Source organism: Heloderma suspectum, chromosome 15 (assembly GCF_057233095.1).
Source record: "Heloderma suspectum isolate Gila_16-S chromosome 15, 16-S_ref, whole genome shotgun sequence".
Taxonomy (NCBI): domain Eukaryota; kingdom Metazoa; phylum Chordata; class Lepidosauria; order Squamata; family Helodermatidae; genus Heloderma; species Heloderma suspectum.
In genome coordinates, this window is record NC_139472.1 from 9,067,141 (window position 1) to 9,092,292 (window position 25,152).

General features: G+C 48.5%; 1 protein-coding gene across 1 annotated transcript; it reads right to left on the reverse strand.

The window, feature by feature from the left end:
- Positions 1-2,841: 2,841 nt before the first annotated feature.
- Positions 2,842-11,068, reverse strand: LOC146335294 (F-box only protein 44-like). Its single transcript, XM_084822098.1, has 6 exons — positions 10,735-11,068; positions 9,045-9,325; positions 8,571-8,742; positions 6,075-6,170; positions 5,092-5,221; positions 2,842-3,502 (listed from the first exon to the last, which is right to left on the reverse strand). Exons 1-6 carry the CDS (start codon positions 10,785-10,787, stop codon positions 3,224-3,226), a joined length of 1,011 nt encoding a protein of 336 aa, XP_084678224.1. The 5' UTR covers positions 10,788-11,068; the 3' UTR covers positions 2,842-3,223.
- Between the last annotated feature and the right edge of the window lie 14,084 nt (positions 11,069-25,152).

Sequence of the window (25,152 nt, forward strand, 5' to 3'; positions counted from 1 at the left end):
GAGAGGAGGAAATCGAAAGTGATGGGAGGCAGCTGCTGCGCTCCAGGCGACGCCGCCCAGCCCCGCTCGGCCTGCGCCAGCAGCCGGCCCCTGTTGCCGGAGGCGCGGGGTCTGCCGCGCTTTCCGGCGAGGTCGCCCCTCTCTCGCTTGACCCCGAAGCAGCGGAGGCTGGCCGCCCCGATTTGGGGGCTGGCGTTCAGCACCTTGGACAGCTCCTTTGGCCGTCTGGCTGGTTCGGACGAGAACCCAGAAGGGGCGCGCAGCCCCACCGCTTTGAAGGGCTCCGGTCCAAGGCCAGTCTAGAGACCCATCAGGAGGAAGAACCAGTTGCCATCGCAAGTATCGCCATTGAGCGGTAGCAGGCAAACCGGTATTGTTTTATTTTATCAGTGGATGACATTTGTATACCGCTCCACGTCTAAACAGATTCCGGGGTGGTGGACGAGAGAAAGACGAAACAAAAGATATTTCACATGGAAAGCTGCGAAGGACAGAAACTCATCATCGTCCACACCCACTAGCTTATATATATCTCACACACACACACGTTTCAATATATATGTATTGAAACTGATATATTTACATTTATGTCACTAATTTTTTTTCTTTTCCTTTTTTTAGTTTAGTTTTTTACTGTTGGAAATTTACAAAAAAAAAAAGTGTTTAAAATGTTTTCTCAGAACGATAAAGCCCCAAGGCTGGATCCTTTCCTCATGAGGAAGCTGCTTTGTTCTGCTACCACAGAGGACCACGCTGCCCCACCAGGTCTTATCAAACACCAGCCTCAGAATCCAATCTTCTGACTCAGTGACTTGACCTATTGGAGAAAACCCTGCCTGGCCAAGTTCCTAGTCCCTCCATAAGGGTGACCTCCTGGGCACGCTGGATTTCTGTAATTCAGGGGTGCAGAACCTCTTTCAGCCTGAAGCCAAATTCTATTTTGGGGAAGCTCTTGGCGGCCACATTCTAGCGGTGGGTGAGACCAAAGGCCTCAAAGTCTTAAACCAGTCTTAAAGGAATTGCCAATAGGCTTCTGGGCAGAATTCAAGGTGGCTCTCAATGGCTACTAGTCTTGATGGCTATGTGCCACCTCCAGGTCCAGAGGCAGTGAGCCCATGTACACCAGTTGATGGGGAACATGGGCGGGAGGATGCTGTTGCCCTCCTGCCCTGCTTGTGGGTTCCTGGTCGACAGCTGGTTGGCTACTGAGCGAACAGAATGCTGGACTAAATCATCTGATCCAGCATGGCTCATACATTCTTAAGGTGCTAGCGATGACATTTAAAGCCCTAAGCAGCTTGGGACATTGATATTTGAGGGAGCGCTTTCCCCTATATATGCCGGCCTGAGGACTGAGATTTGTTGGAGGAGCCCTCCTCTGTGTCCCACCAGTGCAAGGCACACACTGGGTGGGACATGGAAGAGGGCCTTCTCTGCTGTGGCATCCCTCTTGCAGAATGCGGTCCCCTTGGAGGCCTGACTAATGCAGACACTACTTTCATTTCGGTGCCAAAATAAAACATGGCTTTTAACCAAAGCCTCTGAGGACTAATTGGATTCCCTAAAGTAGCACACTGTTTTAACTGTTTTAGATTTTAAATTGGTAAGAGCTAGCTTAATGATTGGATATGTTTTTAGCTATTTACATTATTTATTGTTTTATACTGTTTAAATGGATTTTATCTGTATGCCGCCCTGCGATCCTAATGATATGTTTTAAGTATGTAAATAAATAAATAAAAATAAAAAGGCGAGTGTGGGCTAGGCAAAAATACCAAATATACCAGCATGTTTTAGCTTAAGCTGGTAACTCGGCTTCAGGAGAGGCATTTCGACCTTTTAGAGTGGGGAACAAACTGCGCAGAAGCCAGGAAACCACCAAACAGTTAGACATTGGGGAAAGGGAGCAAAGCTTTCTGGGGAAACTCAGAAGACCGCATTTGGGTTTGGCCCACAGGCCTGAGGTAATACACACCTGTTTTACTGGTTTCAGGCTCTTCTGATCTTCAGCTGCTGCTTTTAGAATGAGACCTCTGGCCTGTCTTGGACAACATTACCCCCTTCTGCTCCTTTTGATCTTTGGCCGTTGTGTTTGTCCTTGATCCCCGAAACATGCCAAGGGCTGTGCCTCTCTCTCTGTCCCTCCACTGGCCCCATGGGATGGACAGGGAGCTCCCCTTAGCCCCCCCCCCCCGAGAGAAATGTTTCAGGATGCAAATATTTTATTAATGGAAAGCCCGATGCGTTTCAGCCTCTTTTCTTGTTTTGAGGGCTCCCGCAAGGGATTATTTTTAAAAAGTCTGCAGAGATTCTTACGCCAAATGTCTCCTGCTGTAATTCACTGGCAAATAGGACTTACAGCAGGAAACATTTGTTATAAAAATCTCTCCAGGCTTTTTTTTTTTTTTAATAACCCCTTGAAGGCGGCCTCAAAATAAGAAAAGAGGCCCAAATATGTCCATTTTTTCATTAATAAAATCTTTGTTTCCTGAGACATTTCTCTCTTTTGGGGGCCTACTTTGGTGCTCACCAGTCTTTCAACGTCCAGTTCCCCTAAGACTCCCAAAACTAGCCCCAAACTCCAACAGGAGAGCCATATGAGTCAGGAAAATACCCAAACTCCTAAGGGGCAACCTTTGCGCAAGCCATTTGCAGGAAACAACTGGGAGCCTGTTGGTACCTTAAAAGATGAACACACTGATTTAGGCAGAAGCTTCATGGAACAGAGGGTTCACTTCATCACAAATATAAACGGGTCACCTAGGGAGCCTGGTATAAATACATTCTGAGTGCAGAGAGAAGCAAAAGGTTAGTTTTTTTTCTCAAGTTGAAGCCCAAAGTCCAAGCAATGCAAGAAGCACAAATGAATTAATTTTATTCACGCGGTGGTAGAGAAAACTCCTGCACAGGAAACATTGTTTGGTTGTGCATCCCTCTACGCGTTCAGAAAACTGCGGACTTCTTTGCCACTCAAAACTATCTTGGGTCAAGAGAGAGCTCCCAACTTCCTCTTTGCCGGCTTTTCGCTGTAAAGATCCAGAAGTCTTGCTTTGTCTTGTTTAATAGCCAAATATCCTTGCTGCTCATCTACGGGGAGCAGCTGCAAAGGTACAACTCCAAAGAAGCAGACAACGTCTGAAATGGGGACGAGACTGGGGTGCAAATTTAACGGGGGGGTTGGAGGATATGCAGAAGAGAATGAAGGTGGTCCAAAGGGGGCTTTTTACCACAAGTAGTAGATGTCATCGTCATCACTGTGGTAGCAAGTAGAGTAGATGCTCCAGTCTTCGTCACCGCTGGAGAAATAGTCGACATTGTCGTCGTCGTCATGGTATTTGTACTCGGGGAAGTCACCTTTCTCCACAGAAAATGGGCGGATGGTGATGCTGCTTTTGGTGATTCTCATGCGGTCCTTGAACGGCTGCTCTGGCACGTTTTGGCCTTGGTGTTGGAAGAGGATGTGGCGGACGCCGGGAGGGCAGACGAAGAAAGTGTACCAAACCTGGACACCAGTGAGAGAGGGGTGGGAAGCTGAGGTTGGTGAAGGTTACAGATATAGGGAGGAAAGTGCCCCTGTCTGGAACAGTGGTGTAGTGGGAAATGTTGATGTCTAGGCACTGAACATGACAGCCCCATAGCCACACCCCAAGGAGAGTCCAAAATGGCGAGCAGTTTGGTTGAACTACATCAACAAACCAGTTCTAGCCAGTTTTCATCTCAGCCATGTTAGTCTCTGGCAGAAAAGGTTAAAGAATATTGTTGGCTTGGTCTTGAAAAAGCTGCAAACTGCTACTTTGGACCTGAAATAGTGGTGCAGGCATGAGTAACCTCAAGACTGGATTACTGCAACGCGCTCTCTGTGGGGCTGCCCTTGAGGCTGGTCCAGAAGCTGAGCTAGTGTCGAACACAGCAGCTCACCTGTTGTCGGGAGCTGCCCCTTTTCCGCATGCAGCTCCTTTGCTGAGGGAACTGCACTGGGTGCCTATTTGCTACCGCCCAGGTTTACGTTTTTGGTGCTAGTGTACAAAGCCCTAAACAACTTGGGAGCAGGATACCTGAGAGAGCGCCTCCTTCCTTACCAACCTGCCCGGCCACTGAGGTCATCGGAGGGCTTGCGCCTGAGGGTTCCACTTGGACCTTTGGCCCAGTTGGAGTCCACCAGGAAAAGAGCCTTCAGCATGGTGGCCCCCTTCCTGTGGAACTCCCTGCTTCTGCAGGTCAGGCAGGCGCCAACACTGTGTTGCTTTCGGCACCTCCTGAAGATGCCATTATTCCGAGAGGCCTTCCCTGAGCGACCAGCCACCGTTTATTATGTTCAGAATCTGTTCTTTTAAAAATGTTTTAATTGGGATCCCCAATTATAATCCCAGCTCATGGGAATTTATTCTTTTATCTTGCTGCTCACCGCTCTGAAATCTTTGATGTGGAGCGGTATATAAACATTGTAAATAAAAAAATAATTAAAAAAAGGCCGATGGCTTGATAAAAAGTCCACGTGAAGTTTCAGAAGAAAACCCCACACATTACAAGAGCCCCAGACTCATATTCCAGACCCCAGACCCATATGTATGAAGACCTAGACTTGTGGTATTTGACACTGTGACCACGTGAGAACTGTTTGAGAATTTGTGTCCAAAAAATACCGTGCAGTGGGCTATGCCTAAACTTGCTTTCTGACAATGGAGTTGCCTCAGCTTGAGGCATAAAAGTTGCTGCTGCAGCTTCTTTAGGACCCAGCCAACAATACTGTCTTAACCTTTTCAGTACCAGATCTACGCAACAGGAGCAGGTCTTTCGTAAAGCGATTGGGTCAGCTGTCCGTCTGAGGCCAAGCCACCCCCAAATACATTTTGATTCACAACAGGGATAGCTCACAATAATATATCATCGCTGGGAAAACCGATTTTCCTCCAGCCGCTCTGAGAACTGCAGCTAAGCTCAGAGGAAACGCCAAGTCTGAGGGGGGTGGCAGATGGCGTCAAATTCCTTGCTAATAAAAAGGTCCCGGTGCTTCGACCCGCAAACGCCACTCGTCGGGAGCCGTTTATTCAGAGGTGTGCGAATGACGCCCCTGCACTCCGCGGACTTTACCTGGCGCCATTTTCCACTGCTCCAGCCATACTTGAACTCGTTCTTGGAACAAAACTCTAGGAGGACCGTGGAGTCTGCCAACAACAGCTTCACACACAGCTGATAGCTGCAGCCTTTGGCGCAATAAAACCTATCGGGGAGAGCGCAAGGAGAAGGCATCATTTGGGGCACGAATGGGTTTGGGCATCACCGTCCCTCCCACTCCTAGCTGGGGCTGTAGCGAGAACAGCGGGCAGCCGATGGCCCCGCGGTGAACAAGAGCACAGCCTGATGTTGTCTTTGCTGGCCCCTCTGTCTCACCTGCGCGCCTGCAATGTCCAATCAAGGGAGGCTGGTGGGTCCAATGTCAGTGGGGCCATGCATCCGCTCTGGGTTTCAGGCAGAACCAGCCAGAACTCTTAGGGTGGAGCAGCTTGGATAGCTCCTTTAGAGCGCTGACCGGCTCTGACTGAAACCCAGAATGGATTTACAGCCCCACCGAAATCGGAGCCATCTGCCTCCACTGTGCCCAATAACCCACTTATTTTTTAAAAAATTATTATTGCCTTTATATCCTGTCTTTCTTCCAAGGAGATCAAGGCTACACGCACGATTCTCCCTCCCTCCACTGCATTTTATACTCACAACAGCCCTTTGAGGTAGCTTAGGCAAGAGCCGAGCGTGATTATCCAGCAACCCAACCCAAAGAGAGGAACGGCTCCCCTGGACTCCGGTCTTGGGAAGGCAGGCCCTGGCGGGGTCTCCAAGGTCTGTGCAGGGGTGCAAGGGCTCTGGGTGGGTCAGACCACTGCTGGTGCAACTCTGCAGCCTTGGAGTTGTCCAAGCTCCTGTAATCTTGGAGCTGTCCGAGATCCTGCAGCCCAAGTCTGGTCAGACCTATTTCTCTGTCCTACTAATTGACTGATAATTTGGCTCTCATAGGGCCCTCAAGATCTTTCGTCTCATAAGTTGCCCCCACCCTACCCAAGATGCTCTGAACTCACCAATCTTTCACCGCAATTGTGGGACTGGTCTCGTCGATGAGCTGATCCCAGTAGCCGTGATCCTTGAGGGTGATGCGCTGCGACTTGATGCAGAGTCTGAAAGCACAAGTCGAAACCCTTTAGGAACCACCCCCACCAATCCAGTGTTTCAGCCCTGGGTTCTAGAGCAGGGGGGTGGGCAACTTGTGGCCCTCTCCAGACATTTGGGCCTACAACTCCCATCAACCCTAGTCACCATAGCCAATGGTGAGGGATCATGGCAGCTGTAGCCCAAACATCAAGTTGGAGGGTCAGCAACTGGCATCCTTGGGCCAAATCCAATCCCCCCCCAAGAGTATTTATTAGAGCTGTGAACAAATGGCCTCTGAAAGCACAAATGGAAGCCCTTCTGGGCCCCCCTCACTAATCCAACACAAATGGCCTCTTGGGGCCCAATCCAGACCCCATGAAGCATATCTCTCACCCTGCCCATCCAGGTGCTCATGCAGGGGGAAACAATGATGGTTTGGGGGCCACAGAACATTCTAGCAACAGTCTTTGCAGAATGATACAGGGGGCCTGGCTCCCCACCCGCCCCTCAACGTGGCCCTCCAGGAAAACACGGTTTCTGCCTAGATCTGCATTTTTTAGGTTTGTGGCTTGGTGCAGGCTTCTCCCTTTCCTTTGTGTGCACAAATACACCTCCGAGTCTGGAATCCACTCCCTGAGGCAGGGCTTAAAAAAAAGATGTGACCCACTACGCCCTGCCAAGGTGCTTGACAATCCAGTAAGGGACTGTGTGGTGTAGTGGCCAGAGCACTGGACTTAGAAGGGAAAGACCGAAGGACAAATCCCCACCCATACAAGGTGGCCTTGGGACACCCGTTGACTGTCAGCCTAACCTGCCTTACAGGGTTGTTGTGAGGATAAAAGGGAGGACATTATGTAGAGGAAGGGCAGGCTAAAAAGGTAATGATTTATAATACTTGTTTCGGCCCCATGCAGGTGTGTCTGTTTCTGGTGAGGCCATCAGAGGGAAAGGAAGCAGCTGTCAGCCCCCCACCCCTTTCCTGCCTGGAATCTGGATACAGATCCATCTGAGAGCTCCCCGTTCCTCCTGCTCACAGCTGCCACTGCTGTGGATGTCAAAAGCAGCAGCATCACTTCTTAGATCAAATTCCATCACTTGTTGAGCTGTGCAATGAAGAATCTAGTGCCTGAATTTGCTTTTCGCTTCCTCCCTCCCCCTTTCCTTTTATGTTGTGTCTTTTGGATTGTAAGCCTGTTTGCAGGGACTGCCATATTCCTTTTCTTCGAAAGTCACTCTGGGTGAGCCTTTTTGGCTGAGAGGCGAGATAAAAATGAAATAAATGAATGGATTTAGAATATATTTAAACATTCAATTTTATAAACTGAGTAAGTCAACTTAGATGTCAGAGACAGCACCTAATCCTTTGCTGGTGTTAAATAAGCATTCAGTGATAACTGTAAAATAATGAAGGTCTCTTATCTCCAGCATTAGACACAGTGTTGAAAATCTGATTAACTGAGATTTTTATTTAGACAGTTCTATTTTAAACTGCAGTTTAATACGTAATTCAGATGACAAACACACGGAAGTAGCCTTTTTGGTTGAGAGGCAGGATAAAAATGAAATAAATGAATGGATTTAGAATATCTGTTCTAAAATGGATTTGGAAGCTGTGACAGATTTTACTTTCTTGGGCTCCAAGATCACCGCAGACGGTGACTGTAGCCATGAAATTAAAAGACGCTTGCTCCTTGGGAGGAAAGCTACGGCAAACGTAGACAGCATAGTAAGAAGCAAAGACATCACCTTGCCGACAAAAGTTCGTATAATCAAAGCTATGGTTTTCCCAGTAGCAACGTATGGCTGTGAGAGCTGGCCTGAAGGCTGAGCGCTGAAGAATTGATGCTTTCGAACTGTGGTGCTGGAGAAGACTCTTAAGAGTCCCCTGGACTGCAAGGAGGTCAAATCAGTCCATCCTAAAGGAAATCAACCCTGAGTGCTCATTGGAAGGACAGATACTGAAGCTGAAGCTCAAATATTTTGGCCACCTAATGCGAAGAGAAAACTCTCTGGAAAAGACCCAGATGCTGGGAAAGACTGAAGGCAAAAGGAGAAGGGGACGGCAGAGGATGAGATGGATAGATAGCATCACTGATGCAATGAATGTGGACTTGAGCACACTCCGGGAGAGAGCGCAGGACAGGAAGGCCTGGCGTGCTATGGTCCACAGGGTCACGAAGAGTCGGACATGATTGAACGACAACAACAAATTAAATATATATATATATATATATATATATATATATTTAAAAAACTCAGTATATTAGATGTTTATATGAATTAATCTACCCTTTTGTAATTAATGAATTTGGATCTTTTAAAAAAATTGGTGGCGGGGAAGCTATCCAAATGCAGAATTTCAGCTCTGCGTGAGAATTACAACAGGGAAAACTGAATTTTAGTTCAAACACGGCTACAATACTCACCCATTACATGCAGCAAAACACGTGTTGACATGGTGTTGGGCCTTATATTCCACATGAGAATTCCTCCAAAGAAAGTCCGTCGTTTTGAGCTTCTTTTTACCCCTGCCAGCCACTTCCTGAACTTTCCACTCACCCTTTGAAGTTGTCTCGATTTCCCAAAAGTCCAAACCTTCTGCGCGGGAAAAAATAAACATAGAAAGACGGACAGTGAAGGGAGAGGCTTTGGGTGGGTGGCTGTAGCAGATGGGACAGCCCTTGCCAGGACCTCAGAACCTGGAGGTGCTAGCTTTCTACAGAAAAGGAAGGTGAGTCATTCATTCATTCATTCATTCATTCTCCCTCCCTCTTTCTTTTTAAGCCAGGGCAATCTTAAAATATGCCATCTCCCACCCTGAAGTGGGACAATCCCAGAGGGATATGCTAAACACTTTCAGAAAGGCTCTTGTGAATCAGCTTTCTGTCTGGGAGACTCACCTTCACCACAAGGGTTCTTGATTAAGTTCTTCTCCAGGTGGCAGAAAATGTAGAAGGCCTTCACGTTTCCTCTCATAAGATCGTCACCCTTCTGTTGGTACTTGTGCTTCCACAGAAGAGTCGAGTTGATGAGCTCCCGCCAATACAAACAAACCAGCTGGCAGTTGCAAATTAGTTCCTTCGCAGGAACCAGAGACAGCACCTCCAGCAGGATGTCTTCGGGTAAATCTCCAATGTTCGCCATCCCTGTCAAAGAGCACCCTTCTGCCTTCAAAGAGGAACTAGGAGGGAGAGATGATGGGAGAGGGAGAGTGAAAGGGAGGGAGGCTGCTCTAAGTCGATTAGTGGGAAACGGACAATGGGAAACAGACAATGAGTACAAGGCAGAGGGCTTCTCAGTGGTGGCCCCACACCCTTGAGGGTTTCATCAGGCCCCTTCGTTGCAGATCTTCAGGAAAGCTCTGAAGATCCGCCTGGCCTCCCCACAATCTGTGGACTGCAGGTTTTATTGGTGTAACCTGTTTCTACAGTGTTTTATGGTATTTTATTGTATCTTTATTTGCCTGTTGGTATACTTTTGTATGTTTTTCAATCCTGCCTTGAGAGGGCCTGATTCTTAAAGGCGGCCAAAAAATAATGTTAAATAAGTAAGTAAATAAATAGACAACCAGGGTTCTGCAACAAAATGTTGCAGCGTCTAGTGCTTCTGTTCTGGGTTCAGACACTCCATTCCATCCCCCCTCCCATGGCCCCTCCCATGTCCCAACGTAGTCCAACGGAGATCCAGGTTCTAGTCCCCACTCGGCCACGGAAGCTCACTGGGTGGCTTTGGGCCAGTCACAGACTCTCAGCCCAGCCTACCTCACAGGGTTGTTGTTGTGAGGATAAAATGGAGAGGAGGATTATGCATGCTGCCTTGGGTTCCTTAAGGAGGAAAAAAGGCAGGATAGAAATGTAGTAAGTAGTAATAAAATGATACAACAAGGGGGGACTCAAGTCCTGCCCAGAAGCCTCTCAGCTACACAGCACCCTCAGCACCCTGAATGGCTTAAACTTGTGGTTGATTGTGGGGAGAGCGTGGCCCTCTGCACACGCTCAGTGGCACTACCAGCACTTCTCCTCTTGCAAACACATCCCTGGGCTAAACCCAGTGGTGAAGCTGGGACTGGACCTCGGGGACAAAGTCCAGGGACTGGCAGCCCAGGGGACACAGATGACCACCCGGCGAGTGGCAGGTGCAGAAGCCAACTCCGTTTCCTTCCTGTGGCCAGGCCAGTGCTGTGAAGCCAAGAGGTTCGGCTACTGGGCCGGACAGAAATGTCACAGATAAAAAATGTGAATGAGCGTAATAAAAACGCAAAACTGCACACGCTCAGAGCATTTCTTTTACCAGCGCTGCCAAACGGTGTTGTTGCATTATCAGGATTGTGGAAGCAGTTTGAAAGCGTGGGAGGGCGGCTGGAGGGCAGAGAAGGATGTTAGTTGTGTGCTTTGTGGCCACTAACACACCCCCCCCCCCAGACTATGGTCTAAAATGGCCTAGTTGCATCCTCTAAAGTCACCTAGTTCGCCCAGGCTGCAAATGAAGGCCCACGGGCCCGAACTCCAGTGACCCTGCTTCAGACTAAGGCACCCTTCGGATGCCCTGAGGAAACTTCCTGTCCCCCCAAAGTGCCATCCTGGGGTTTACCTGGGCTGGGAAGGATGCAGAAGAGAGGCGTTTCCCGCAGAGGGAGAGTTCATCTGTGCCTGGCCCAGCAGCAGCAGCAGCAGCAGCAGCAGCGAGGAGACGAAACTGAAAGCTGCAAGATGCCGAGTTCCCAGAGAAGCCCCTCCCGCAGCTTCTGGCGTGGGGCTGCCAGCAACGGCCTCCGCTTCTGGGAGAGTCAGAACCACGATGCTTAGATCGCCCGTGTCTCTGCGTTACTCGGTTCTGTTTTGGCCAAAACATAACAAAAGGGACAAAACTGGCTTCACCAGGCCTCATCCAACCCCAGCCTCCGAGTTTGGTCTTTAGTCTGAGTGACTCGTCCCACTTGCTAAGCTCCTAGTCCCTTTGTAAATGTGACCTCCCTCCTGCCCTGGACTATGCCACTCGCCTTTTGCCCTTCTGATCTTCAGCTGCTGCTTTTTCAACTCAGCCTCCTGCCCCAGGCAATGTTACCCACTCCTGCCCACGTACCAAAGGCTGTGTATCGCCCTGCTGTTCCCTGTGGATGGATAGCCGGCGCCCCTTGGACCCTGAAAACTGACCACTGATGGACCCTGACAGCAACAGACATGAACCCCCAAAAGGCAAGCCCACCGAGCCTTTTGCAGAAAATACAACCCAGAGTCTGTAGGTATCAGGAGCGTTGCTCGGTTCTCAGGGTGCAATCCTATGCATGTTTAGACACACACAAAAGTCCTACAACTCCCAGCATTCCCCAGGCAGCAAAGGTGGCTGGGGAATCTTGGGAGCTGTAGGACTTTTTTCTGGTTAAACATGAAAAGGATTGCACCCTAAAAGATTTACATCTACAGTCAGGGCCAGAAATATTGGAACAAGGACAACTGTTTTGGCAGTTGGCCTCTGTACACCACCACATTGAAGTTGAAAGGAAACACACCCAGATGGGAGCGAAGTCAGGACTTTCAGCTGTAATTCAAGGGGTTTGGCAAAAGTGGGGCACTAATCATTCAGGAAGGACAGCCAGTGGCATACACACACCTCCATCGTTGGGGGCTCATAAGTAATGGAACAAACCAACATCATTTCAAACTTAAGGAACGTCCTTAATACCTGGATGAAAATCCTTTGCAGCCAATGACTGCCTGAAGTCTGGAACCCATGGACATGACCAAATGCTGAGTTTCCTCCCTCGAGATGCTTTGCCAGGCCTTTACTGCAGCTGCCTTCAGCTGCTGCTTGTTTGTGGGTCTTTCTGCCTTCAGTCTTGTCTTCAGTGAGTGAGAAGCATGCTGTATTGGGCTGAGATCAGGTGACTGACTTGGCCATTGAAGAACATCCCACTTCTTTGCCTTGAGAAACTCTTGGGTAGCTTTTGCTGTATGTTTTGGGTACATATCCATCTGCAATATGAAGCGGCATCCTATAAGTTTGGCAGCATTCGGCTGAATCTGAGCAGAAAGTATAGCCCTATACACTTCAGAATTCATCCTGCCGCTTTTATCGGCAGTCAGGTCATCAATAAACACCAGTAACCTGGCTCCATTGGCAGCCATACATGCCCATGCCAGAACACTGCCTCCACCATGTTTGACAGATTATGTGGTATGCTTTGGAGCATGAGCTGTTCCTTTCCTTCTCCATACTTTTCTCTTCCCATCATTCTGGTACAAGTTAATCTTGGTCTCATCAGTCCAAAGAATCTTATTCCAGAACTGGGCAGGCTTGCTGGCAAAGGCTAATCTGGCCTGTCCTTGAGCGTTACCAGTGGGTTGCACCTTGTTGTGAAGCCTCTGTATTTACATTCATAAAGCCGTCTCTTGACTGTAGATGTTGACAATGACATGCCTACCTCCTCAAGAGCGTTCTTGACCTGGCTAGATGTTGTGAAAGGGTTCCTCTTCACCATGAGCAGAATTCTGTGGTCATCCCCTTTAGTTGTCTTCCGTGGTCTGCCGCCAGGCCTTTTGCTGTTGCTGAGCTTGCCAGTTAATTCCTTCTTTTTCAGGATGTTCCAAACTGTTGTCTTGGCCACTCCCACTGTTTTTGCTATCTCTCTGATGGGTTTATTTTGTTTCTTCAGCCTAATGATGGCCTCCTTCACTCGCATGGACGCCTCTTTGGACCTCATGTTGGGAGTTCCAGTGAACAGCTACCAAATGCAAATGTAACACTCAGAACCACCTCCAGGCCTTTATCTGCTTGACTGGTCATGGGGTACCCAGGGAACAGGCCACACCTGGCCATGCAGCTGCTTGTCAGCCATTCGTTCCATTACTTATGAGCCACCAACGATTGGGGGGGGGGGTATGCCACTGGCTGTCCTTCCTGAATGGTTAGTGCCCCACTTTTGTCACACCCCTTGAATTACAGCTGGAAGTCCTGACTTCGCTTCCATCTGGGTGTGTTTCCTTTCATCTTCAACGTGGTGGTGTACAGAGGCCAACTGCCAAAACAGTTATCCTTGTGCCAATATTTCTGGCCCTGACTGTATATACTGTATGCACATTTAGAAATAATTCTTCAGCTTTATTTAAATCTCACAAAAGGCAAAGTCAGCCAATTTTTTCCCCATCCAAATCACCTCAAATAAAATGAATTCTTCAATTCACCTTACCCCACATCATCCCGAATCAAGATTTCAATTACAGTTACACATTTCATGCTTTACAACTATTTCTATATCCATGATATGTTTAGAGCAAACCAACCAACAAGCACAGCGAACTATTTTCCAACCCTAATAAGAAAGAAATACTCTGAGCATGTGCAGTGTTGCATTTTAAACTCCCTGCAATCGTGGCACCATCACGAATCCAGGAAGCAAGCGAAGATCGCTTCTGCTGTGGCCCTGACGTGAAATGCATCAGGTAATAAGATGCTTTGAAAAATAAGAAGAGAGGAAGGATGTTGCGGTGAACAGCACCAGCCCTGACTGGCCTCAGCACACCAGTGCTTGCCCAGATGTTGACGCCGGGCCTGTTTCACACTGCCCCCACGACGCCTGCCACTTTCTGGCTGGCGGGGTCCTTGACTTCGGCCCCGGGATCGAACCCTTTGGGCACTCCTATTATTCCAGCTCAGCCAATCACTAGCATTGAGAGGCAGCCAGATTCTGAAATCCAGAAGCCGCCCAAGGCCATGTTGAGCTGCCTTACAGGGCTGTTGTGCCTGGAACACTTCAACGCCATACAAACATTAAGCATGATTGTTATCATGTTGGTTTTTGCACTGACTTACTTACCGCCATAAGGACCCCTCACACACACACACCTTCTTCTTCCATCTTCTCTTTCTTTCTTTCTTTCTTTCTGGTATTTATATACGGCTAAATATAATAAAATCATGGAGGGAGCAATCCTATGGCTGCTAGAGAGTGGCTAGACGGCCGTAGGATATCTTGTTTTCCGGGAACCGACCTCGGACGCTAGTTGGCTCCCGGAGAACCGACCTCTCCCCACTTCCGCACTGCCTCCAGGGAGATACTGGAGCTGATCAAAACAACGGACATAAGAGAAGTGGGGGCATGAGAAAAACTATTCAGTGGGGCACAGAAGGGGCAAAGTATATTTCAAGGTGGGACAGCTGTGTCCCGTATGTTAAGACCTCTGAAAGAAAAATAACAGTATATTTAACACTTAAACTGCTATCCTAAACATATTTGTTTCTGAAATGGGAAAAAAGTGATTGGGCCTACACCACAGAACGGGAAGTTAATTATGAATTTTGAAAAATATTAATTTGTGGTTAGAAGTTCTTTCCTTTTTTTACTGTGAGTAACCCCATACATAGAATCATAGAATAGAATAGTAGGGTTGGAAGGGGCCTACAAGGCCATCGAGTCCAACCCGCTGCTCAATGCAGGAATCCAAGTCAGAAATAATAAATTAAGGGCAGGCAGGCAGGCAGCAACATTAGCAAGCAAGAATTGCATTGTTTTGGTGACACAGTTTTCTTAAACATGTACCTGGTGCTGAGCTTTAATTATTCACACATGCTCTTTTCAATGCAAAATTCAGCTGCAAAAGGATAGGGCACAGACAGCCAAGGGGTCAGCGAAGTTGGATCACAGAGCATGTAATGTATGTGACACAGATGTATATATAATTTCAGAACTAGAACCAAACACTTTGGATCACAATTTTGGTGTTCTTAATTGAAAATGCACTTTCTAGTCCATAAGGTAGTACAGAAAAAGATTTCCCCCAAAATTTAAAAACCAGATATGGCGTGGGTGTTTTCTCCAATGAGTCACTAAAACAGCCTTCTGTCAAGGTGCATCACCCCCCCACACTTTTTTTTGTTAGAGGCCTAATTATCCAGTTGCAAACAAGTGGCACGTCTGTGTTGTTCTGAAGACACGCACCTCTCTAACCATCTTGAGCCCGCCCACCAGGAGAAGGCCACGAACCCCTTCACCACACTGCCACCTCCATGAGGCAGAAACACTTTGCACATTCTCAGAGATACTTCTTTTGTTTCCTACATCCCACCTCAGAGACCACATTCCAAGCTGCAGCCCAGATTTTTAGCTCTCTAGACTTTTAGCTTTGTTGTTTTAAATCTGTATTTTAAATTCCTGCACTGCTGCTAGGTTTCATTGTGGTTGTATTGTTATATTGTGGTTTTAATGTTATATATATTTTATATTGTTGTGTGCCGTTTGGTTTTAATTTTTGTGAACCGCCCAGAGAGCTTCGGCTATGGGCGGTATAGAAATGAAATAAATAACGAAATAAATAAATTGAGTCTTCCACAGGTGGAATCCCAACATGCAACTACACTCAACACACACGTTAAACCCTGCCTCAAAACACAATGTCGACAAGGAAATTAGGTACTCCCTTCAGGATATGGTTATTCAGTGCCAAAACAGTGTTATGAAGTATACTTTAATTTACATGGATGTGCGTCTCACCAAACACATACATGACGGCGTTGAACTTTTGGCGTCGAACTCTGGGTGCTTAGGAAAACCTGATACCCCCCAAAGTTGAAGAGACCACCATAAGGTCTTTGCAAGCAATTCTTTGTTTTGCTAAAGAAGAATGTAAAATGAATTAAAATCACTCATAAGGGGAATTAGAATCCTACGTATATTATCTAGGGAATTAGAATCCTACAGTAACACTGAGAAGGTTACAGATAATCAAGCATTTAAAGGCAATAGCGAAGCTGAACAGAAAATCGTGTGTGTGAGCCAATCTACATTACAACTTTTAACTGGTTTCAAACCGGTTTATCTAAAGGGATCCTGCAGTTTCATGGGGGTACTGAGAATTCTTTGCTAGAGACCCCTGTCCCCTGCCCAAGCGGCCCCTCTTCCTAGGGCTACAATTCCCAGAATTCCTGTATTTGGTAGCCGTAATCACTAAAAACAGGTTTGAAACCAGTTTAAAGTTGTAATGTAGATTGCCCCTGAGTTCAAAAGAGACCATTTTTAATTTCTAGGAAGGTGTGTGCGTGTGCGCGCACGTGTGTTAAAAGAAGTTTGATAACAGTGCAGCACCTCAAAGAGAAGTTTTAACTCCTAGCAAGGTGTGTTTGTGTGTGTGTGTATTAATGCGATCATGGAGGAAGGGGGAGAGAGAAAGATGTTTCAGCTTGAGATACTTTGAATGGGGGAAGAAAGAGACTCTTTCGGAGAACTGAGGGAGACTTTGAAGGCGGGGGTTAGAGCGAATGTAGGGGTTTGGGAAGAAAGTGGACGGAGAGGCATTAAAGAGCAACAGGGAGGTCTCAAAGCCAAGGGCTTTTTGGAGTTTGGAATTTTAGGAAACAGGGAGGAAAGGAGACTAATTGGGAGTATGGACCACTTAGAAGGAAAATAGAAGATAATGCAAAGATTTACCCCTCTGGGTCTGCTAACTCTGGGAACTAAGGGGAGACACAGAAAGAAAAAAAGCAGGGGGATGGTCTTCTAAGCAGAAAGATGTAAGGAGTGCTCCTTCCTTCTCTCCCTCTCTGTGTTCTATGAATCTGGGTTGCTGTTTTTATCCCCCTTCTCTTCAGGATTTAGTAATCAAATCAATACAAAACAAGTCTTTCTGCTAAGATTGCTCATGGATGTTGGAAAATTGATTTTTAGCTGACAGACATTAAGGGAGGAAAGAAGACAACAGGCTTCTCTTTTCTTCCTGATGCGAGGAAAAGAGGAGCTGACGGGTGGCATTTTTGCATATCTCTGGCTATCACAGGTCCAGGTGAGTAAGACCGGGGGGGGGGGGGAGGTTGGCGATTATTTTAAATATAGGTGGCAAAAGAGTCACGTAGGCATGCCTGCTCACATAACATTGGGTTTTCAGGGTCTCACCGCTTTAAAAGACATTGAGTACTTTATTTTCTCCTTCTATTTAAACAAGGTTAGAAATCAGTGGAAAATATTTCATGGTGGGGGTTTCTGTGGTTGTTGTCCTGAGGCAAGATGTGAGATTTGCGAGTATTAATGCAAAGGAATTAAAGCAGAGTACAATGGCTGGTCAGAAACCTGTATGCAAGAAATCTGTAGTTCCACTTGGGACGTGGCCTCAATATCCTATGGAACCTGCTTTTCTGCTCCTCCCCAAGACCAGAAGACCGGAGTCCCTTTCCACGTACAGGTGGAAACAGCAGAATTTGGAGTGCTTTGTAACAACCGATAGACTTGGTATATCTCAGGGGTTCTATGGGCTTTATAAACTACACCCCATGCTCCAGGGAATATAGGCTCTTGGACTCACATTGTGGCTCAGATTAGCTTCTGGGGAGTGTGGGGAGAGTACCCCCAAAGAGCCCGGTTTGTGAGTTCAAAAGAACAAGCCAGCCTTTCCTCCAGCAGCAAATTCCCTTCTAGTTGCAATGTAGCAGGAGCAGGTGAAAGAAAGGCACTCTGCATTTGCTCAGAGGCACATTATGCTTATAAGCAAGTTCCAGGGCTCAAGCTCAACAGCAGGGGAGTTCTGGAGCAGATTCACCACCCACTGTGAGTTGGGCGGGGGGGGGGGGTGCATTTGCTGCTCTGCCTCAGGCAGCAAAACGTCTTGGGTGGCCCTGGGCTCCGTGGCAGGGTGATGTTCCGTGGTCCTGTCCACTTCAGGACAGCAGGGGAACGCTGGATCAGACTTTGCTCTCTGCCTCACCACCAGGGACTGCTCTGGAGGGTCCCCAGCTTTCGCCAGAGCCCCACACATGTGGCCCTGCAAGGAAGCCATTCCCCCCAAAGAGAGAGGTGCGCCGGTATGCTGCCCACTCAGAAAGAAACAAATCGGAAACTGGGGCAGCTCTCCCACGGGAATCCCCCAAGCCTCCTAGAGGAAGAAGAGAGGAGCGTGTGGGCGCCGCTACTGAGCAGCATTGCTAAGGTCCGACTTTTTGGGCTTGGGGAGAACTGAGGGAGATCAGAAAGGGGGGAGCAGGAGCTGGGGCTCTGCCCTGTTTGTCCACAGCAGCCGGCCGCCTCTGCTGTAGTGTCCCTGAGAGTGGGAAAGTTAGGGGAGGAGGGGGTTGCCTAATTTTCTGGTGTTGCCTTCAGGAACCTCTTGTCCTGCCAGCACACTGGGGACTCACTGGCATCAAACGGGCCTCTTTATTAAAATTTCTGCATTAGAACTCACCAACTTCTTCGTCCTCAGCATGGACCCCCCACCCCCCCAGGTCACAGCAGGGACAATAAAACCAGACACCAACCAGCTTTCTTCACAGGGGCAACACTGACTGACCCTTTGCCCTTCTGCAGCCCCTTTCTCTTTCTCTCCAGGCTTGAGTTTGTTCCTTTTTGGCCGAGCCTCTTGCAATCCTCCTCCACACCCTGTTCACATCTCTCAGGGGCCAGCAACTCTGTTCATGTGCCTCAAAGTATGCGCATGCCGTGCAGCGGAGAGGATTGGGTCGGGTGCAGGCCTGCAACGGAACTGCCTGCAACTGAGAAGCTCAATAGTAGACACTGGCCTGTACTCAGAGCCCCAGTTGCTCCATTTTAGTGGTCGCCTCCCCGCCACATGTCACTGCATTTTCCCCACATTTTTTATGTGCATGTTCTTCGTTCTGCCACCCCCACACTCCTTTCTTTAGGATGCAGAAGGGGCTGGCCTTGTGATGCAGCGAAAAATTTTCAACCACGGGAGAAGCTCTTTATGCCCCTTCAATACTCACATTCACATCTCCCAAGCCAAGCCAAACCCCAGTGAGACAAATATAACCCAAAATCAACTGTAATATTGCTTGCTTATATATAGGACTAGCAAATGGACCCGGCTTTTCACAGGTTGAAATTGCCTTTCGGTTGATACACAGAAGCCTTCGAGCAAAGCTACACAGCTGTCAGAGTTGGCCACGCTGTGCCTGCCCCGCCTGAGCAAAGGCATGCCTGCCGGCACCCCTAGGTGCCCTGCACAGTCCACCCCATAGCCCCCCCGAGGGAGGGGTTTGTCCACTCCATCCCCCTTAGATGGAGCTGCCCCACAGCTGAGGGGAGCAGGCAGGCCTATAACTCAGTCTACTGATCTTCCCTGGCTTCAAACTGCGCTGAGCCGTTTTTTCATACTAAACATGTTTTGTTTTGTTTTTTTCTCAGCATTTGGGGCTTGTTTTTTTAATGTCTAAAAAACATGAAAAACATGAATGTTGCACGGTTAAAATCTGCTCACCACAGTGCTGAACCATGATGCGAGCTTTGGTTGAAATCAATCAAGCGGTATCTTTAAAAACATTGATTTGCCGCCGTTTTGGTTCAAGACGGTGGTCAAAATTTTCACTATGCCTAAAACCATCCCAGACAAATCCTAGAACAAATCCTAAAAGTTTCATAATGATTGGATGTATGGTTTTCGAGTCCATCGAGGGCATACAAACAAACACTTCCTTTTATTTATATAGGAGAGGAGAGAAGAGGACAAAGATACAAGAAGATTAAGCTATGGCTCACTCCAGATAACATTCAGCATAATAGCTAAGGCAGCAATTCCATGCAGACTTGCCTAACTCTGAGTAATAAACATGCATAGGAGGATTACACTGTAAAGGCAACAGCGATAGAGAAATTGAGATTAAAGGAGTTAACCCACCCTAAAATGATTGGAGGAGAGGTTGTGACTGCATCACAAAGCAATTCCCAGCCTGACTGCCACCAAGGCAGTCTTGTGTGTGTCAAGAAAGCACAACTGGGGCTTTAGCGCCCCCCTCCCGCCCGCAGCAATGCACCTATCCACGCCTCCTCACTTACCTCTCTCTCCTGCATTTCAGATGTTTCCCCTTTCCCCTCAGATGTTGGCATCTTGAAGAGTATGTCAGGAGCTGCAAAATGCAGAGGCTTTGTGGGTTCAAGAGCTGCAGCGGACTTGAGATGATAATAGATGAATGCGCCTGTACAGGTGAAAAGTACCTTTCCTTCGAGTACTGACAGGAGTCCAACAAAGGGGGGCGAGCTCCTTGTCTGGGGGGGGGGGCGGCACTTTCCCCCCTTCCTGTTCCCATCTAGCCTCACCCCTGGCGAGGGGAATCATTTTCCATTGGTTTTTCCATCTAGGGCTGGGGGCAAATTCATGGAAGAATTTATTTTGAGATAATTTGTGCGGGAAATTAATTGGCAGACTCGGCCTCCTGTGAAATTTAAATCAAGCCCAGCAATTATCTCTACACTTGTGTACAGAGATATAGACCAACATATGGACATTTTATTTAGATATCTGTCCTATGGGCCTTGGGCCTGAATCTTTACAGAGCCTAGAAACACCCCTGCTTCATGCATATTCCTTGCTTTACAACTATTTCTCTATCCCTGATATGTTAGGGCAAACAAACAAATAACCACAGCAAACTATTTTCCAGCTCTCATAAGAAATACTCTTGAGCATGCACAGTGCTGCATTTTAAACTCCCTTCAATTGTGGCCCCATCACGACTCCAGGAAGAAAGGAAAGATCGCTTCTGCTGCAGCCCTGATGCTAAACGCATCAGGTAATAAGATGCTTTGAAAAATAAGAAGAGGGTAGGGAAGTTGTGGCGAACAACACCAGCCCTGACGGGCGTCAGCACACCCACGCTGGCTCGGATGTTGCCGTGGGGCCTGTTTCACACTGCCCCCACGTCACCTGCCACATGCATGCAGGGCCCTCGACTTTAGCCCTGAGGTCAAACCCTTGCAGCACTGCTGTTCACCTTCCTCCACCTTGGCCAACGACTGGCATTGAGAGGCAGCTGGATTCTGAAATCCAGAAGCTGTCCAAGGCCACGTTGGACTACCTTACAGGGCAGTCATGAAGACGGCTGAAATGGCATGCCTGAAACACTTAAATGCCATACAAACATTAAGCATGCTGGTGTTGCATTGATGTTGTAGGGGTTAAAAGGACGGCCTTCGCACACATATACACCCCTTCTTAATAATAACTATGGCTTTATTTATTTTAAGTATTATATTTATATCCCACCTCTTCTCCTGCGAGGAACCCAAGGCAGCTTACATAATCCTCCTCCCCTCCATTTTTATCCTCACAGCAACCCTGCGGGGTAGGTGAGGCTGAGAGTCAGTGACTGGCCCAAAGTCACCCTGTGAGCTTCATGGGTGAGCAGGGACTTGGCTCTCGATTTCATTTCTGTGCCACCCAATAGCCAAACCTGTCTGGGTGGTTCACAAAAATGACAAGCTCCAAAAACAAGATAATCCAAACACAATGTAAACTCCTTAATGTACAAAATTTAATAAGGATGTAAAGAGCTAAAATAGTTACAGGAAGATACTGGCACTGATCAAAACAACGGACATAAAAGCCACATGGCATGCTGTCTATTATAACTCCTTGAGTCCAACGGGGCACGTCTGGACAGGACAGGACAGCTGATTCAGGCAGCCCCAAACAGCCCACCCTCAAGATTGCTTCGTGGCAGTGTCAGATTCCTAAGAAACAGGTGTGGAGTTGGGGGTCAAGCAGGAAAGTGCCCTTCTGCACAGGTCTCTGAACGACATGAACTTGTAGATGGGGGGGGGAAGGGAGGGGGACTCTGCACAAGTTCAGAGGCACTCTCGCCATGTCTCCTTTTTGCAACCATTCTCGAAAGTCTGTGGAAAATAACTATGGCAAAGCCATGTCTTCTCGGCTTCTTCGTGCCTACGTGGCAGATTCCTCATAGGTCTAAAACTGTTGTCTGTTTCTTCCACGTTGAAGGAGAAACCGCCAGGACAGGAGAGATAAGTTATCTTGCTGGCACAGCAACTCACCCCACACCTGTGAATCATCCTTCCAAAATAATTGGGTCAGAAATCCTGGGGAAATTGCAGGACTCTCAGGGAGGAACCAGGGGTGATGGTGGTTCAGTAAAAGTTTAGTTGATAATGACCAGACATGCACGCTAGGCTTGGCTGATGCCACTTATTTAGGCTTGGCTGATATTACTGGTTGACGTCACTTATTTAGGCGCGGCTGACGCCACTTATTTAGGCTTGGCTGATATTATTGGTTGATGCCACTTATTTAGGCTCAGCTGACGCCACTTATTTAGGCTTGGCTGATATTACTGGTTGACGTCACTTACTTAAGCTCGGCTGACGTCACTTACTTAGGCTTGGCTGATATTATTGGTTGATGCCACTTATTTAGGCTCAGCTGACGCCACTTATTTAGCCGCACTCTGATGGTAATGGGCGAGTGTTGATCTGCGCTGCCTCTGGGTTGACAAGAGCTGCCTTCGTTGTACACAAATAAACTCGAGTTGGATCTTCCCCACGTGTCCAGAGCTTCACTGGAGGGCAGCTGGGCACGGACCTCCAAGCCCGGTTTTGGGCTTTCACCACAAGCCGTTGGTGCCCTCATTTTCGCCAGGTGCTCCCTGCCAGTTCCTGGATCCTGCCAGCTACGACTAAGACCCCCCTCGCGACCCCGTCTCCCCCCCCCGACCCACACCCCTCGACGCTCCAGGGCTTCCCCTGGGCCGGGAAGGACGCCAGAGACAAGGGGCTTCCTGCTCTCCCCCGCCCCCCAAAGCAGCCGGAGCCTGAAATCGAAACTGGGCGAAACGTCCTCCGGGGCGGCCCAGGGGAGGCGGAGCCGAGAGGGGAACCCCGGGCCAGGCTCATTTGCATGCTGTGACGCGCTGCTGGGCTCGCCACGCCCCTCCTTCCAGGCGGGGGGAGGGGAACCCCAGTCCCCCCCCCCTTTCCCTTCTTTTGCACTCCAGACACACCCAGGACGGACCAGCTTGTGGCTTTGCATTGCAGCCCTGGAAGCCTTGATTGCTGGAGGCGCGGGGCAGAGCCCGGCGCCCTGGACCCGCCCTAGTGTGGGCAGGCAAGGCGCCCACCAATCGAAAAGGCAAGAGAAGGCGGCGCCCCCGGATCCGCCGTCCAATCAAAACAACGAGATCGTGCTGATTGACGCTAAAAAGGGCCGGTGAGAGGCGAGGCCTGGGATTGGGATTCCGCCCTCGCTTCAGCCGGAGTTAGATCTGCGCATGCGCGCGAGGGCAAGGAAGGCCTGCGCCATAGAGAGTCAAGCGGAGAAGCGGGGCGCGTGTCTATGGTTGGAGGTCCGTCGCTGAAAGGGTTCCCGACGCTCGGGGCCCCCGCCTCTAGCCTGAGGCAAGGTCGCGGGTGGGGGCTTCGTACTGTAAATACTAGAATATGCGCGCATACAAATGATCCCCTCAGTTGCAACCACGTGCATATTTTATGTCAACAAGCGGTTTTTAAGTTCCCATCATAAATACATTTTTCCATATGCTCATCTTGCATGACTTGAAAGTTCTTACCGCAATTACTGGAGTAAGTGCCCATCGTGTAACAGCCCGCCCCCGCCCCCGCCCAGGTTATTTTCTCCCCCTGTTCTATTCCAAATTACGTTTGATTTTTATAGCTAATAATTGCTACATTCCAATAATAGTTAGGGTTTATTCATATGCAAATTTTGCATGAGGGGGAACTACCTCCCCCTTTTGAGGGTTTACTTTTTAAATAAGGACCATAGAATAGTAGGGCTGGAAGGGGCCTACAAGACCATCGAGTCCAACAGGATGACATGCTGTCAGAAAGAAGTAACTATTCATTTCATTTGGGCGGACGGAGAACATTTTTATTGATTGATTTTTTTTCAGGTGGACTCCCCAACTCCAGCCCCCCCCCCAATACATTAAAAGGCAACAGAGGGAAATACAGTACGGTTGTGCTGTAATATCCAACAATACTTCCTGGCATATGGAAGGGGAAGAAATGGAAGCAGTGACAGATTTTATTTTCTTGGGCTCCAAGATCACCGCAGACGGTGACTGTAGCCATGAAATTAAAAGACGCTTGCTCCTTGGGAGGAAAGCTATGGCAAACCTAGACAGCATAGCGAGAAGCAGAGACATCACCTTGCTGACAAAGGTCCGTCTAATCAAAGCTATGGTTTTCCCAGTGGCAAGGTAGGGCTGTGAGAGCTGGACTACAAGGAAGGCTGAGCGCCGAAGAATCGATGCCTTCGAACTGTGGTGCTGGAGAAGACTCTTACGAGTCCCCTGGACTGCAAGGAGGTCCAGTCAGTCCATCCTAAAGGAAATCAACCCTGAGTGCTCATTGGAAGGACAGATGCTGAAGCTGAAGCTCAAATATTTTGGCCACCTAATGGGAAGAGAAAACTCTCTGGAAAAGACCCTGATGCTGGGAAAGACTGAAGGCAAAAGGAGAAGGGGACGGCAGAGGATGAGATGGCTAGATAGCATCACCGATGCAATGAATATGAACGTGAGCACACTCTGGGAGAGTGGAGGATGGGAAGGCCTGGCATGCTGTGGTCCATGGGGTCACAAAGAGTCGGACAAAACTTATCGACTGAACAAAAACAACAAAAACGCATTTCATGGTTAAATAAGAATGGTGCCATGGTCCACGGGGTCACGAAGAGTCGGACACGACTTAACGACTGAACAACAACCTCCAGGAGTAACCAGTACCAAGCAAAACCGAACGTGTTCCGACTTCCAAGTCTTGAAGGTCGACGGCCTTGTAGGCCCCTTCCAGCCCTATTTTTCTACGATCCTTCGCCGGAGGCGGTCTAGTATGTAAAAACGGTCTAATATGTAAAAAGGTATATGAGAAGATTCAGGGCGCAATCCTAGGCGTGTTCAGGCAGAGAAAAGGCCGACGGCTCCCAACATTGCCCAGACAGTCAGTTTCTCCGTCTCAACAGGCACAGGACTGCGCCCTGAAAGGCCTCCAGATACACACACACACACACACACACACACACACTTTACAACCCCAGGTCCTCACAGCCATACGCAGGCACAGGACTGCGCCCTGAAAGGCCTCCAGATACACACACACACACACACACACACACACTTTACAACCCCAGGTCCTCACAGCCATACGCAGGCACAGGACTGCGCCCTGAAAGGCCTCCAGATACACACACACACACACACACACACACTTTACAACCCCAGGTCCTCACAGCCATACGCAGGCACAGGACTGCGCCCTGAAAGGCC